Source organism: Dermacentor variabilis, chromosome 2 (assembly GCF_050947875.1).
Source record: "Dermacentor variabilis isolate Ectoservices chromosome 2, ASM5094787v1, whole genome shotgun sequence".
Taxonomy (NCBI): Eukaryota; Metazoa; Arthropoda; class Arachnida; order Ixodida; family Ixodidae; genus Dermacentor; species Dermacentor variabilis.
The window spans coordinates 83,727,523-83,742,510 of record NC_134569.1 but is presented as its reverse complement, the minus strand read 5'-3'; the positions used below and the strand labels follow the sequence as shown (position 1 = coordinate 83,742,510).

The window sequence follows — 14,988 nt, the reverse complement described above, 5'->3', positions numbered from 1 at the left end:
TGAGGGTTCTCTGATGTGTTTTAAAAACCAAGTATTAGGCGTAGACACTGGGGCTGCCGTGACGAGTCTGCTGGCTAAGTGCATCGCGGCTTGCTCAGGACAACCATGTTTAGCTGCGTTTGGTACGCCTTAGGCACCAAAATAGGAAGTAGTGGCATCTTTTTGAACATTCAAAATTAGATTTGAACTGCGCACCATGGTGACGTACGTAACCTTTGATTGCCAATAACTACATTTCTTTAGGACACACTGAAGTACTTTTTGCGGTAAATTATTTTTTAAATAATCCACTTTAACTTCAAATGCACTTTTCAACTTCGATAAAGAGTGGTTCAGGGCAGCTTTAAAGGTGATATAAGAAAAAACATTGCAGTCAAGTGCAATGAAATTCTATAAATAGCAACACCGTGGATGTGACATCAGCTTAATCAATTGAAGTGCTTTGCACAATATTATGCATATTCTTATGTAAATATCTTTTTCTTTGGATTGGACAGAACATACTGTTTTTCTCAAGGAACTAGATAAAGTACCAAAGCAACTGCATTCCAAATATGCTTTTATTTTGATGATTTCCTTCCCCAGTGGCAACAGCTGAGGCATCCACTCAATGTGAGACAGCTGCATCATGCTTGTTCCTTCAATAACATTTCATTCTCTCTTTTTCTTTTGATACCCTCTTTCACCAAACATGGCCCGTATGCATAAAAAATGATGTGAGGCACCATGGCACATCAAAGGTAAAAATATATATATATTTTAAACTTGATTTTGATAGTACCTTACGCTCTCCTCAGAAACCTATCAGCATGCTCTCAACACAAACATTGTACAAAAAAATTTCGGCTGACAAAACTTACATGGAAAATACTGCTGTTCAGAAACTGCCTAGACTCGTACGAGACAAAATGGTGCAGCAACTCACCCTTATCTTTGTTTTGTCACCGTTTGGGTTGGATATATGGTACAGAACTCCATCGAAGTCGGCAATTTTGACATCGACAGCCTCTGGCTTGTTGCTGGAGTATAGAGAACACATATTAGAAGCAGTAAAATGGAAAGAGCACATTTACTCAAGTACATTAATTTCTGCCTTATGATTCACGCACACTGTCTTTACACGAGAAAAAGAAAAACAAATAAGAAAACCAAGCAAATAGGTACTGGTGAAATATATTTATTTCTGCTATTAAACCTCTACTCATATCACACTACACAGTTAAACAAGAAGTTTTGCTACAATCAGTCAGTGGGACATAGTTGTTGTGTACAGTAGAAACTTTATTCAGACTGCAGAAGGCAGCATTAACAGAAAGAAAGCAAAAGCACTCATTACGTAATGCGGCAATCACGACTATGCAGAATGCCCTTAAGTAGGCCTCTCTTTCTCCGCCATTGGGGGAGCGATCGTACTGCTGAGTCATCAGTTTAAGATACGCCCAAGAAGTTGACGCGCTTGACTGCGTTTGTAATTTATTCGACTGCTGACACAGGCAGTGTGACCTACCAGCGGCTGCCTTCGCGTCTCAATGAGCTTGTGGTTGACTAAACATTCAGACAACCGCCGAAAATTCTAAAAACAATTATGACCTTGTAAAAGTGGACTTATGTAACAATGGCACAAAGAGATAAATGCACTTTTTTTTTACACACTTTAATTTCTGTGGATGACAAGATCAGAAACTGTTTTTGGAACAGATGAATATTCTCAACGGAAAGATCATCTATTCTATTATTCCGTGTCAGCACTGTTAATTTTTGGCATTATCAAACAAATTAAACGGAAGAATGCATTTATGAAACTGAGCAAGATGGGGGGGGGGGGGGCGCAGATAAATTTTGGGACATCATGTTCCAAATGTGCCATTGAAATGAACCATTATCGTGCGGTGTGAAGCAAATCGCTATCTGTCCGACGTGTTTTGCAACAGCAGTTCAACACTCTGAACTGTTCTCGTTGAACACTCGGTAAGGTGTCTGCCTTTTTTTCTTTAACCAGCACGCTCGCGCCTAGTGCGACAGTTCTCGCGTCGCACTTCGCTTGGTGCTGGTGGTGATCAACAAGTCGCTGAGCATAGTAACCTGGCGTGCTCGCCACAACGTTAGAATGCAGGCGAACTTCCGATCATACCAGATATTTTGTTTCGCTGCGCGCTTAACTTTTTCCTCAGTGCTAAATTGTGACCGAAGCAGTCGAGCAAGTATCTTACAGGCAAAGGTAAAATGAAACAATGACCGAAACTTCGGCGAGAAACGATCGGAGCACGTTTCGCAACAACGTGACACAATTTAAAGAAAGCAAATGATTCACGTCGCTAAGTGGGTAGGGCAGGAAGCGCACAGGTGCATGCTGTCATTGTCAGGTGCAACGTTATAGATTGGAATAAAAAAGTGACTAGTCACTAACAGAGTGACGAACACCTGTCACATGACGTAGAAAATTACTTGAAACTGAAGCGGTAGATGTGAATGATTAAAACACTGCACTTTTTTAAACTCTTATCAGCAATGGACGATCGGCGAAGTGCGGCGAAGTGCCCTGCCGCGTTCAGATAGAAGTGAATTGAATGCTCGAAGAGTCAAGATCAAGGTACTTACGCTGACTGGGCATTTTTGAACTTGAGCCGTAATGTTTCTTCTATTATTCTGTTGTTGATTTCCAATAATATCATCTTAACCGGCGAATATAAACTTCACACAACACCCCGAACAACTACACCGGAAACCCACCGGCCGGACGCGAGAACGTAACGATAAAGCCTACGCTAGTCTCGTATAAATTCCAGTTTGTTGCGTAAAAGCAAACTAAAATGTAAACATAATATATATACCACCAATTATTGTTTTGTAATACAGATATGATATTGTGTCACAAATAGTTACCGGTTTGAGTACATAAAAAAAATGGCAGAATACGAAGTTGGGATAACTGTAATCGCGTATTCTGGAAAGAGAGATCAGCGAGTCTGAGCGAGTGGTGAATGACCTAAATTGTTTGTGATTTAGAAGCTGCTGACAATTACTGGCTGAGCCGCTACAACAGTTCTTTTTGAGAAGATTACCTGCATAAAACTGGCAAGTATGGCATAACAATGTTCAGTTTCAACGAAAGGTGCGAACGTCATTTTACGCAATAAAACATCCGCCCTTAGCGCATTTGCAACGCTAAACCAAAAATATAAATTTGAGTTGGGATGCTGTTTGCGTTCAGAGGCACTGAACTTTATTTGCTCTTGCAGCGTTTTTTTTTTTCTTTTGCCTGCATAATTTAAAAGTGCTGCTTGCGTATTCAATCGGAACGCCAGTGCTACCTGGTATGTTGTACCCGATTGTCGCTCAAAATACCCGCCTGTGAACGATTTTACAATATTTCCCTGGTGTGGACGCTTATCATCGGTTTGATCAAGTGGCAGAGGTTTGGTTTTAATTTTCTTTGTGTTCAAAGTTGTGCTCTCATACAGATACGTGAAGCTTTGCTCAGATATTGAAAAGTTGTGGTGACGTGTATGTCAGTGTTCAGTGGGCAGAACCGTACGTGTCACATACGATGTACATTGTGGGTTAACGTATGCTGATCGCAATGTTTTGTTTTCAGGAGGCACTCGTCATGGAGGTTGGCGAAGACATGTACCCCAAGATCAAAACAAATCTCTCACGGGTGCAAATATACGAGAGGCGTGACCTGCAAGAGAAAGCGTTGGCATGCATACCCGTTTCAGATCTTACACGCCGAGCACAGCTCACGATGCTTAACTACTCATCTCGCAATACCCCTAAAGAGATTCGCGACCCAGGGTTCAGAGACTTTTTATTAATGGAGCTGTTGCATTGGTTCAAGGAGTCTTTCTTTGCTTGGGTGGATACACTAAAGTGCAGCCATTGTGGTGGCACCACAACAAATGCTGGAGCTGGAGAGCCTACTGCTGATGAAATAGCCGGTGGGGCGTCGCGTGTGGAACTACATGCCTGTTCAAAATGTGGGACCCACGAAAGGTTTCCTCGGTTTAACCACCCTGCTAAGCTGCTGGAAACACGGAGGGGGCGCTGTGGAGAATGGGCCAACTGCTTTACATTTTTTGCCAGGTCGCTGGCCTTTGATGCTCGGTATGTCCTCGACTGGACTGATCACGTTTGGACTGAAGTATACTCTGACAGCCAACAGCGTTGGCTTCACTGTGACCCATGCGAAGCTCTCTGCGACACGCCCCTCGTTTATGAGGCTGGTTGGGGAAAGAAGCTCTCCTACATTCTTGCCTTCTCCAAGGATGAAGTACAGGATGTCACTTGGCGCTACACGTCAAACTTTGAAGCTGTTCGAGCGAGGCGCACAACTTACTCAGAAACGGAACTCATTCACCTAATGCTTGCACTGACCCGGCAATGTCAAGAGCAATACACTCAGAAACGCAAGGAAGAGTTAGTGCTGAGAAGAGTGCTGGAACTGGCAGAGTTCCTGACAGCAAGGAAAGCAACTGAGAATGAATTGCAGGGAAGGTTGTCTGGGGCTTTGGCATGGCGGCAAGAGAGGGGAGAGCTTGGAAACTGGGTGCCCTTTTCATACAAGCCAATCAGCTGCAAGTGCAGAAACATTATTTTCAAGTACTCGTCAGCAATGGACAAGTACTCTATCTGGGAGGATGGTGTGGAAATGAAACAGATTTCGGGCTGGGCAAAAGGAGCCTTCAGTATCGAGAGGATGTTTCGGAAGGTTAGAGATGCTTTAGTGAAGTTACATTGAAATTAGTTGAATCACTGTGGAGAATTTGTAATTTACACTTCTCTTACATGTGTGTAATTGATTCCTGTGGCCTCAACCTTCATTTAATGTTTATTTTGAGCCACCTAACAATAAGGGGTCTGTTATCCAAGAAGCACAACTAAACTAAAACAATGTGTTGCATACAGAGCATGTAGGTGCTGATATGCCTCATTATTCAAAAATGGACCTTGACTTGAAGCTCTTCTTCAAATCTACTGAGTAGAGAACATTACCATTTTTTGACTGAAGAAAGTGCACTTCATAATGTTCTCAGCCAATTCCTATGACAAGCGAGATACTTGAGAAACATGTCATCACTCCAGTGTGTTTGTATAGTAGCTGGAAAAGCCTTGTAAAAAAATGTTTTTTCAGCAAATGCTATGTATTATAAATTAAGTGCAGTGACAGCTTCAACTGAGGTTTGGCTCTGCCATCCACTTTCTTAACCCTTTATTGATGAGTGCTGCCTACAGGCAATATACCAGACATTTCTTTTTCTTGCAGAGTTTCGGTATTGAGCACGAGGCTTCTTGCTAAATGTCTTTAGCCAACGTTGAATAACAGGCAGCAAGCATCATTTGTTGGTTTAGAGCAGGAACGTTGAACGAGGAATAATGAAGTTTGGCACAAAACTCGCTTTCTTTTGAAAGCATCATCATAGGAGACAGATCTATGCAAGTATCTGGCTACAATCATGTTACACATATAATGCAAAGCAAATGAAATGTTTACCTATGGTTCACATATGACAAAAGCTGTCTATAAAACTAAAAAAGAAGCCTTATGTTTCAATGACCCAAAATTCTTTAGGTCATTGAAAATGAAAGTCTTGAGACTAAACAGTATGAAAAGCATAATGTACTGAAGGCCATAAGCAACACAAGTGCTGCCTCTTTTAATTGTTTTCTTGCTGTTTAGTTCTAAGATCAGTTGCCATCTTGCTATGTTCATGAATGGTCTAGTGTGGTATTGGTTATAGCGGTGGCTATGCATTTTGAGTTTCAATTTTTGTATAGTTCAACATATATTTAGTTTTTATATCTACCAAAACCTTCATTTAAAAAAAAAAAATTCTTCCTGAAGGATTTTCCCTGCATTCTTTTTATGGATAATATTTTCGTATAGAATTTAGTCTTCTTAAATTTTTTTAGAATATATGGCTCCCATACTTTGTTGATGCTAAAATGTGCTGCGTATCTGCATATCCTGCTCTTCAATACTACAAAATTGCAAATTTTTAATGAAATAGTCTAGCAAGAGCACAATGCCATATGGTAAAGTGACTATGTGGGAATTAGAGCAAGCGCGTATGAAATTTAAGCGCAAATTAAAATGGGACTTTATTCCCACCATGTCAGTACAGAGCTCGAGAACATTATACAGAAAAAAAAAAGACTATCTATAGGTACATATGACTAAGTCTTGCGAGCTGTTGCAGAAGCACAAAAAAAGAACAAAGATTGTAACATTGAAGAATGCAAATAATGTAAAAAAAAGTTAACGTTTTGGTGGCAGGCTAGCATGTGACCTTGATGACCTTGATGTCATCAGGCTTCTTCCATTCTTCCATGAGCTCTCTGGTAAATTTGCTGTCACGGAGCCCTTTAAATAACAAGTGAATTCCTGGGGGAAAGAAATGAAATCCCTTTTTTTCATTCTTTTTCCTTCAGTTTAAACCGAAAATGCTGAGCCCCAGTTGTAACAAAGGGGCTTTGTGCTGGCAAAGAGCTGAAAATTGCACCTAATGAATGTGAAAGCACTGTTGTATGTGCTGCTACTTCAAGACATGTAAATATTGTAGCAGGAATCAAATGTGGACTTGTCCATTTTTAATGTAGAGCAGAGTGAGAATGAAAGTTGAGCATTATTAAGAATTAACAGAGACAGATCAAAACGTTCCTCAATTTTTATTATAGTCTCATACTCTTCCTCTTCACTTCCAACATGTCCCCCACTTTGTTTTTGTCCTCACGGCACTCAAAATTATCTGGAGCCCGTGATTCAAGCCTTTCTGGGATAGCACGGGACATTGCGCCCAATGGAGCTAGCTTCAATCGTCTTCTCAGGAGTCTCATTGTAGACTGACTTGAGAATTCCATGCTGGCCATTCTTGGTAACTATGTATGGGCCACCAAATTATCACTTGGAGATGCTGGGTCATTTTTAGACGAGGATTGAACTTCAGAGTTGATTTGTAGGGAACTTATGGTAATGCCTATTGTCAATGTTCCTTGTCATTCCAGACTTCTACTCGGTGTATTGTCCAGCTGTTTTTGGGTTCTTTTGAGTAGTGCATCACGTTATTCCTAACTGGTGATCTGTTGAAAGTCCAGGGCTTCTTTCATGTATAAAGTAAGAATAGTTATAATAAAATGGAGGAGTGTTTTGATCCATTTCAGTTGAATTGTTTACTAGTACTACATGTTTGCAGTTTGCTGACATAGCATGCTTCCTTGTATTGGTGCTGCTGCTTAGCTTTGAGTGCCTTTTGCGTTGGCATTAGCGGGTATTTGCATCAATGTAAAGTGACAGGAAGTTTAATGCATGTTGTTATATCCTTTAGAAAACTCCTTATTCAGCTATGCATGGGAGCGTATTGCTTGGCGTCTGCGGTGCTCTGGTTGCTTTAGTTATTAGCGCTCCCAAAGCTCTGCGGCTCTGCCTAGGTTCGGCTTACCAGATACTTTCACCCAAGTCTCTGTGCGGCTGGCACAACCTGGGTGCTTGGATGGGACTAGATAAAGCTATGTGGTGTACATAGCCTCCTTCCTCTGTTGGTCGAATGACTCCTTGTGTCATTGACAGGCATAGCTGCCTGTGTGGATAGACGTTGAGTGGGACACTGCTGCTGCTTTGGTAATGTGGTCCCATTCTGTTTCGAATTTGGCAAGGGTAGTCTCGGCTTTTTTCTTTTCGTGGCTCTCTGCACACCATGAACTGTGCTGCAATTTGCTCGATTGCTCTGTTGATAAGTGACTACCACACATAGCTTCTGGTGAAGGCCTTCATTGAAACAATTCATTGGTGTCTGGCATGAATGAGTCTCATCACGTCAGGGCGTGCTTATTTCAGAATCGCTATTCAAGAACCAAATTCAAGGTTTAGTTGCTTTTTCTGCAGTGTTATGTCTTAAAGGGAACTCTTCAGCTATGCACGAAGTGAACTGTACTGCTTGGTTGCTGGAGGTACTCTAGTCGCTGGAGTCTCCTAATGCTCTGCAGCTCTGCCCGAGTTTGAGTTAACAAATATTGCAATGGTTGCTTCGGTTTCCGAGTCGCAGCAGCTGGGATAGGCAAGGGGATGCTGGTGCCTAGGTGGGCGAGGTGCAAGAAAATAATGTAGCGAGCGGTGGTGGCGCATAGCAGCAGCTTGATTAGGCAGAAGGAAAAAAAAAACTTTTATTATTCATTGACTTGTAATGGAAGTTTTCTCTTTTGAATCAAGCTGGCTCTTAAGTTGTGGTGATTAGGTCACTTGATTGAATTAACGTGCTTTATGTAAGCTGCCAGCAGTGGCCACAGTTTCAGGGGCAGCTCCTGTGGTAGAGTGGTGGTTCGGTAAGAATAGGAGTGAAGAATGGCCTGAGGTGTCTATGGATGCTCTTTTGTATGCAGAATAAGACAAACCAGTTAAAAGCTTGTACTGCAGATGTATTGAAACTTTTGAATCTAAGATAGTGACCAGTTCACACAAGTCCCTGCGAATTTGAAATCTGGAAATATTCTTCAGTTGATTGTTCGAAAAGAAATGCCTCGGATGTGACAATCTAATTGCTGTGGTTTTGGGACTGTTTCCTGACAAATGGTTTTTATTGCATTTATTTTGACTACCTGAATGATCATGTTTAAATTTAACGCATGCAGTCAAAATGAAAGCTTGCTAGAACAACTTAATTTTATTTGTGAGTACTAATATTATTAAAAAATTAGCAAAGAACGAACTTGCATCACATCACCATACTGAAGATTCTATTTTTCTGCTAGAGGTCTCTTGTGTTGTAATCCTCACTGCATGTAGCAGCACATGGGAAGCTGTTTCTAACTGTTGTGACCTTCGGGCAAGCTTCCTTTGGTAATAAGAAACAAGAAGTTTGTTTCTGTCGTACCCGTTGTGGTGGTGTAGTGACTTTGGTGTTGCGCATCCAAGCCTGAGGGCGTGGAATCGTATACTGGCCACGGTTGCCTCATTTTGATGGGGGCAAAGTGCAAAAATGCCAGTGTCCTTTGGGTGCTCGTTAAAGAGCATCAAAAATTAATTCGGAGTCCTCCACTGTGGCATGCCTCATAATCATATAGTTTTTGGTACGTAAAACCCCACAATTAAACAAATATTTCTGTGCTGGAGGTTTCTCTTTTGACAAGTGATGTTGTGCTGTTTGCAAGGTAGAACAAGACTGGAAGATGAGCTACTTGGCAAGACAGGAGGGCTCTCCAGAAGGGTCGCTGTCTTGGAGGCTTGAGCTCTTGCCTGGAAGGACAGTGGAAAGGCTAGACTTGACATGTGTGGGAACTACATATGAGAATGGATCAGTCAACTGGTCAGTGTCCACAGATGAGGAAAACATTCCCATTGAGGGCTGTAAGTATTACCAGTTTGTTGTTTTGCCTGGACACTGCTGACAGTTTAATGATAAGGTGCGTGCAAGGCATTCATTTCATAAGCCGACATGAAAGCTTTCCAAGGTCAGGTCTCTTACTGTAAATGAGTCTTGCGTGAATTTCCTTCTAGATGGCGTCCATAGTTTGTTTGATAACTCACCATTGTTTTACGAAGCACAGTTCATTGCATTCTGATTATTTGAGCTAGCAGAAGGGTTGAAATCTGGGCCAGTTGGTACATACTTGAACGAAACCTCTCCTCTTGTCCTCTTCTCCTCTTGTCTTGGTGTGAACCTCTCCTCTTGTCCTTTGTGTTTTTGACTGGTTTTTTCGTTCAAATATTTGAGCTAATCTTCAGTGTATTTTGTAGTGGCTGAGACATCTGATATTCATCACTCATTGTTAGTGAGCCTATGGCTTCTTAAAGAAAAATTAGGTAAGTATTGCTTTGTGCAAACTGGAAAATGGCTATAGCAAGTGCAGTGTGAGTTGCTGCACATATTGTTGGGGCAATGCTGCGAATGTGTGCAGCAACTGATACTGCACTAGCTATAGCCACGTACTGCACTAGCTATAGCACACATTCGCAGCATTGCACCAACAATATGTGCATTACTGTCCATCTGAAGTCTGGATTCTTATGTAGCCTCTATATTGAATGCAACAGTGCTTGTGTCTGGGTCCATGCTGAGCTCGAAGTAAGAGAAATTCAGGTGGTGATATTCAGAGAGACATGCAAGCACTGCAGATTCACATATAGAAATTGAAAAACCACATTGTCGTGCCATAATTATTACATGGTTTCCATTGCCCCAATTTCTCACCTGCTGGGGTCCAACTTGCCTAGATAAGTCGCATCTTATCTTTTTTCATAGTCTATTTCCTGAAAATCCTGAGACAAATGTTATTTCAGAGGTAAATATAGTATTTGCGTGCAGGTGTAGTTTGTGCATACTAATACTTGTGGAATCTAAGTCTCTGATGGTCCCGTAATTATCAGTCTAGACTTTGAAATAGTACATTTTGAAAACAAAAACAACAACAAACAAACAAAACCCAGGAAACTGAGCAGTGGTGTGGCTTATTAAAAAAAAAAAAAGTTTGAGGCATGAAGTAGTAAAAAGAGAGAGACGTGCTCATTGAATTTAGCAAGAGTAACGTTTTGGTCTCGATTCTTCTTGCTTCTTCATTCTTCGTTGGAATGTGAAGTCTCATGTGATGATTGGCAGCGATAATCAAATGCAGACAAGAAGCAATGCAGACCAGATGGCTAAACTTTTACATGTAAATGCATTGCAGGTAATGCAAACGAATTATATTGAATGATAGAGCAAGCAGTGTCCCACTTTTTGATTGTCTCGATGACTGTTAGAGCCCAGACTACTGTATAGTGCCTCACTGATCCATCAGCAAATCTGATTGCAGCCCAGACTCCCTCTAACGTACATTTTACAAAACCTCATTGATCTATTATATATCCTGATTTCAGCCCAGACTGAGGTACAGGATATTGTCTGGATTAATATAGCTCAAACAGACATTTAAAAAAAGCAGTAGGGCCATTGGCCTGTCCCACAAATGCAATAGCCAGTGAGAGTTAAACGTTTGGTAGGCCACAACACAAAGAGATGGGCTTACTCTTAAAAGTAACTGTATTGGAAAACACAACTGTTTTCTTTCTTTCTGCAACTATGTTTCCCTTTCCTATTTTCACATAGTCGGTGCAGTCTCAGTGAAATGCACTAGGCACGCACAACTTAATGCCAGGCCATCTCAAACTTCGGCGGCATTTATGGCCAGCAAAGGACTTCAAAGCCAGTGCCACAATACCGTGTATCGTAGTCCCACTGAAGGTTTGTCTGCATGGAGAAAGATTATGACTGTCGGCAGCACCTGAACTCGGTGTTTAGAAGATGAGGTTCTCCGAATGCGATCTTCACATGCGTACCGTACTTCTATGGCATGTGCTGTGTGTCGACACAGGCTTATCTCAGCATTTAAAAATGTAAAGAAAGTCCAATTGGTTGCAGCCTGGACATGTAGGAGAGCGGACCCCCGCCCTGTGAATGTAACATATGGTCGAAATTGCTAGGCCATTCTAAGCCTTGGTTGCATATCTGGCTAGGGAAGGAATCGGGAACCGGTGACACGGCGCCATGTACAGCGATCCCACTTGAGGTTTGTCTGTGTAGAACAATTACGACTGTTGGCAGAATCCGAACTCAAGCATTCTTCGAATCCATTCTCCGCATCCGCACCGTGCCTCCATAGTGACTCATCACCTGACACCACGTGGACCTTCTGACCCCTCGAAAACACCAAGAAAACCCAAGTGGTTGCCGCCTGTACGCATAAAGGAGTAAACCCCTCCCTGTACACATGTGGCCAACTCGCAACACAGTGAAAGTGTACAAAACAATCCTGTGGCCTTACCGCAAGGTTCCGTATTAATGTATCTTTTCTTTTTATTGTCATAGCAATTAAAGGATACTCGAAGGTGCATTTTTGGCAGCGCTATTGTTACTGCTGTTCTATGAAGGTATCAATATTACACATACCACACGTGTGCAGAGGTTTAGAAGTTGTCCAGAGATGCAAGCAACACAGCACATTTGGCTGCAAAGACGGCCTAGCCAAAACCATCATCACACTTCACTCATTCAGCTCCGCATGAAAAACAGGGCTGTGTTCTGCCTTTCGCTGCTGGTGTCAGCACGCACACTGGCATTGCTGCTGATTAGCTGTGTGACTACGACATTGTGGTGCATGCACTGGCCTGAGTCGAACAGACAGCAAACGTTAAGCTAAACATTTCCAATTGTTCCATTGGGTGCTTACAAATGCTGATGGTTTTCCGTCCGTCTCATCTTGAGCACCATCAAGGTGTGGTGCCTGTAATGCCACTGCCAGCATTCCGTATCGTGGCAGCGTTGTGATATGCTGCTGCTGCATAGAAGTGTGCTGTGTCGTGCCAGCATGTTGCCCCCGCATATTGCTAGAACACAGCTTCTAGGAGCTCGAGCAGAACACTAAACCTTGCTGTCGTTTTCTGTGCGTCACTCCTTGGGCGAATCTGCCAATTCTTTTCATCCCTTCACTTGTTGTTCTTTGGCTAGGTTGTCACTGGGAACGACCACTCCACACTGCTGCACTGTCAATGGATTTTATGTGCAGGCCTGTGCTATTTATTGGCTCTCAGCACAGAAATGTCTGCTTAGTTAGCTCTGGCTTTTGATGCCATGTGATTTGGCTGTGGTTACTTATTCACATTATGCATCAATAAACATTCAGTATTATTGTCACCATTGCATTTCATCAGCAGCGGTGTGGCAAATGATGGGAAAAGAAGTATGAGAAAACGAAATGGATTGTTATAAAATGTGGCTCCTGGAGAGCTTTGCTTGATGGCTTGCCTACCTTGTTGGCTACTTGAGGTAAAAGATACAACATTTTCATCAAGTGACACTATACACAAGGCAAACCTCACTGCACAATATGAACAAACATATTTTCACTAAGCTAACCGCAGTCTAGTTGAGTCTGTAGTTCAGCTGAAAAAAATGTCTTGATAGCATGATACGGACCAGTAATGCTGTTTCAACATTCTACGTATGATTTGTACCTCAAAGCCCCAAAAATGAAAAAGAGCGGCATCACACGTGTTGCACAGCATTTTATTTTTGGACTGTCAAGCCACTGTATTCTCTGTATATATCTGTGCCTGCTAGGTTGTCTAGTAAACAGGAATAGTGCCACTGCATGGTTGAGCTGGTTAGTGCCACGGCAGGGTGTGCAACAATACAGGGCTGCCACTGATCTTTACAACTTGAACTCACTTCTGGCAGAAAGTACAGAAGCTAAAGAAGAGCAGTGGTGGAATTTGAAATATAACCTATTGAGCAACATCTTTGGCAGCAGTGGCCTGCCAATTCTCTTCACATCAGCTAATACTGCGTTTGCTTGTATACCTGCACTTTAAAGAAAAGAATTGGTGAGGTGCAGCTCTTATACAAGTTGGGCTTACGACTATATGCTAAAACTGTGAACAGTGTGATTAACAGTGTGGTTAACGATGTGCTGAATAATACAAACAGTGGTTACATCCTAAACATGCATATAATTAAGATTCAGCACATAAGTCTGCTTCACTCTTCGACACACTCGCTCTTTATGTTGCTCCAGTCGTCACTGGAGTTTACTAGTACCCTTACCTCATCGGCACTCTCTCAGATATGGTCAGCCTTGGTGCCATCCATGGTTTTAGATATTCCAGCAACTTTAAAACATTTGGTGACCATGTAAACTGACATCGAAAGCCATGCATTCAAAATCAAATCTTTGGCAGAACATAAAAAAAAAATTGACCTCAAAAATGGGGGTTGTGTGTCCTACATGAGAAAATACAGTATACAGGAGTGCCCACAAACTTTGTCATCTGCTAGTGCACTTGTTTTGTGACAGTTGCAGTGAGGGCTCCCATTGCCTATCTCCTTGTATAGTTCTTCTATAGGGGCCCTGCACTACATCAGGGGCATCTGAAAGGTGATGAAATCTCTGCGCCTATGTAGCAGACACAGAGGTATATAAAGGAGATTAGGTGAAGCACCAATGTGCAGCTGTTTTTATACTCCTAGGCAGTAAAGACCTTACATCAATTTTATTCACCATTTTGACTGATCCGTATCTTGTTCTTTTCAGCCAATGGAGTACATTCTGTGACGTCGCTGAAGAAAGCAAAGTTTGTGTGTTTGAAAGCAGTAGTCACTGGTGGCCAAGGAACCAATGCCTGGCAACATGCTCAATTGTGCAGGGAATCATTAGACAACCAACACTACAGTTTAGAGATGGCTGTAACACTTTCAGACTGAAGAGACAAAGATATTTCCAAAGCATATATGAATAACGCCTCAGGAGCTAAGAGGTGTTCAAATTAGGAATCCAAATGTGCTTAATGGGGTGAATCAAAATCATATGTTTGTTGCACTTAGGATTTTGCACTATGAGCACAACCTCTATTAGTTGAACATCATGAATGGAATATGTAATGCATTTGCACTGCATCAAGTCATGTCATTAAACAAGCATTTTATAGCAGTACGAGAAAATTGCAGCACAAATAAAAATTTTTAATCCTTGAAGCTCTCTTCACTGTTCCTCCAGCTGCTTAAGTATGGGGAGTGATAAAAAAAAAAGCACCGCTCAGCTGACACAAGAATTTTAATTATCTCCCTTGTTTTGTGCAGAACTATCAACAAAGCTACATTATAGTTTATTGTAAGATCTGCAGCTACATTAGCAGGTGTATTGACACAAGGAATGCATATTGATAATACTTTTGCTCAAACACAAAAGGAAGGATGTATTTAGTGGAATACTATTATTATAGAGTAACAAAGCTTAACTTTTTTCATACCCCTCCTTAGGATATAGATAAATTCGGTTCATGGATTTCCAGAATGCTCACAAACATTGTTTTCAGCACTTTACAGCTTGAGCTGTTACATTCCAGGGCATTCTGTTCAGTTATCTCAGGCACACCACCTATGAATCGAGATGTTCAGTGCTTAAAGTGTCTCCGTTCAGTGAGGAGGGGGCCCTCATAAGGTGGCAACTATTATAGCACGTGCACAC

The 14,988-nt window shown here is 41.8% G+C and overlaps 2 protein-coding genes across 6 annotated transcripts in view; one reads left to right on the top strand and one right to left on the bottom strand.

Annotated features, from left to right (window-relative positions):
* The window catches only part of Arpc2 (Actin-related protein 2/3 complex, subunit 2), a 41,848-nt gene extending 39,101 nt beyond the window's left edge, over positions 1-2,747 (bottom strand). The window contains exons 1-2 of the mRNA XM_075681129.1: positions 2,599-2,747; positions 926-1,019 (exon numbers count right to left, since the gene is read on the bottom strand). Of these exons, the coding sequence (XP_075537244.1) occupies positions 926-1,019; positions 2,599-2,672 (168 nt within the window). The 5' untranslated portion in view covers positions 2,673-2,747. The remainder of the gene's footprint in view (positions 1-925; positions 1,020-2,598) is intronic.
* Positions 2,748-2,908: 161 nt separating this feature from the next.
* On the top strand, positions 2,909-14,495 carry Pngl (N-glycanase Pngl). 5 transcript variants are annotated; one of them, XM_075681128.1, is made up of 4 exons: positions 2,909-3,075; positions 3,596-4,708; positions 9,142-9,337; positions 9,728-12,659. In XM_075681128.1, exons 2-4 carry the CDS (start codon positions 3,608-3,610, stop codon positions 9,829-9,831), a joined length of 1,401 nt encoding a protein of 466 aa, XP_075537243.1. In that variant the 5' UTR covers positions 2,909-3,075; positions 3,596-3,607; the 3' UTR covers positions 9,832-12,659. The 5 variants fall into 5 exon arrangements, with proteins under 5 accessions (XP_075537243.1, XP_075537239.1, XP_075537242.1 ...); XM_075681124.1 differs by lacking the exon at positions 9,728-12,659 and adding an exon at positions 14,056-14,495 and having other exon boundaries at positions 2,911-3,075; XM_075681127.1 differs by lacking the exon at positions 9,728-12,659 and adding an exon at positions 14,056-14,495 and having other exon boundaries at positions 2,911-3,079.
* The last annotated feature ends 493 nt before the right edge of the window (positions 14,496-14,988 follow it).

Bases quoted from the DNA above. Each gene is read 5' to 3' on its own strand.
- Pngl (XM_075681124.1), top strand. From the start codon at position 3,608: ATGGAGGTTGGCGAAGACATGTACCCCAAGATCAAAACAAATCTCTCA. The intron at 4,709-9,141 runs GTTAGAGATGCT...GCTGTTTGCAAG, and splicing joins TCGAGAGGATGTTTCGGAAG to GTAGAACAAGACTGGAAGAT. The intron at 9,338-14,055 runs GTAAGTATTACC...TGTTCTTTTCAG, and splicing joins AAACATTCCCATTGAGGGCT to CCAATGGAGTACATTCTGTG.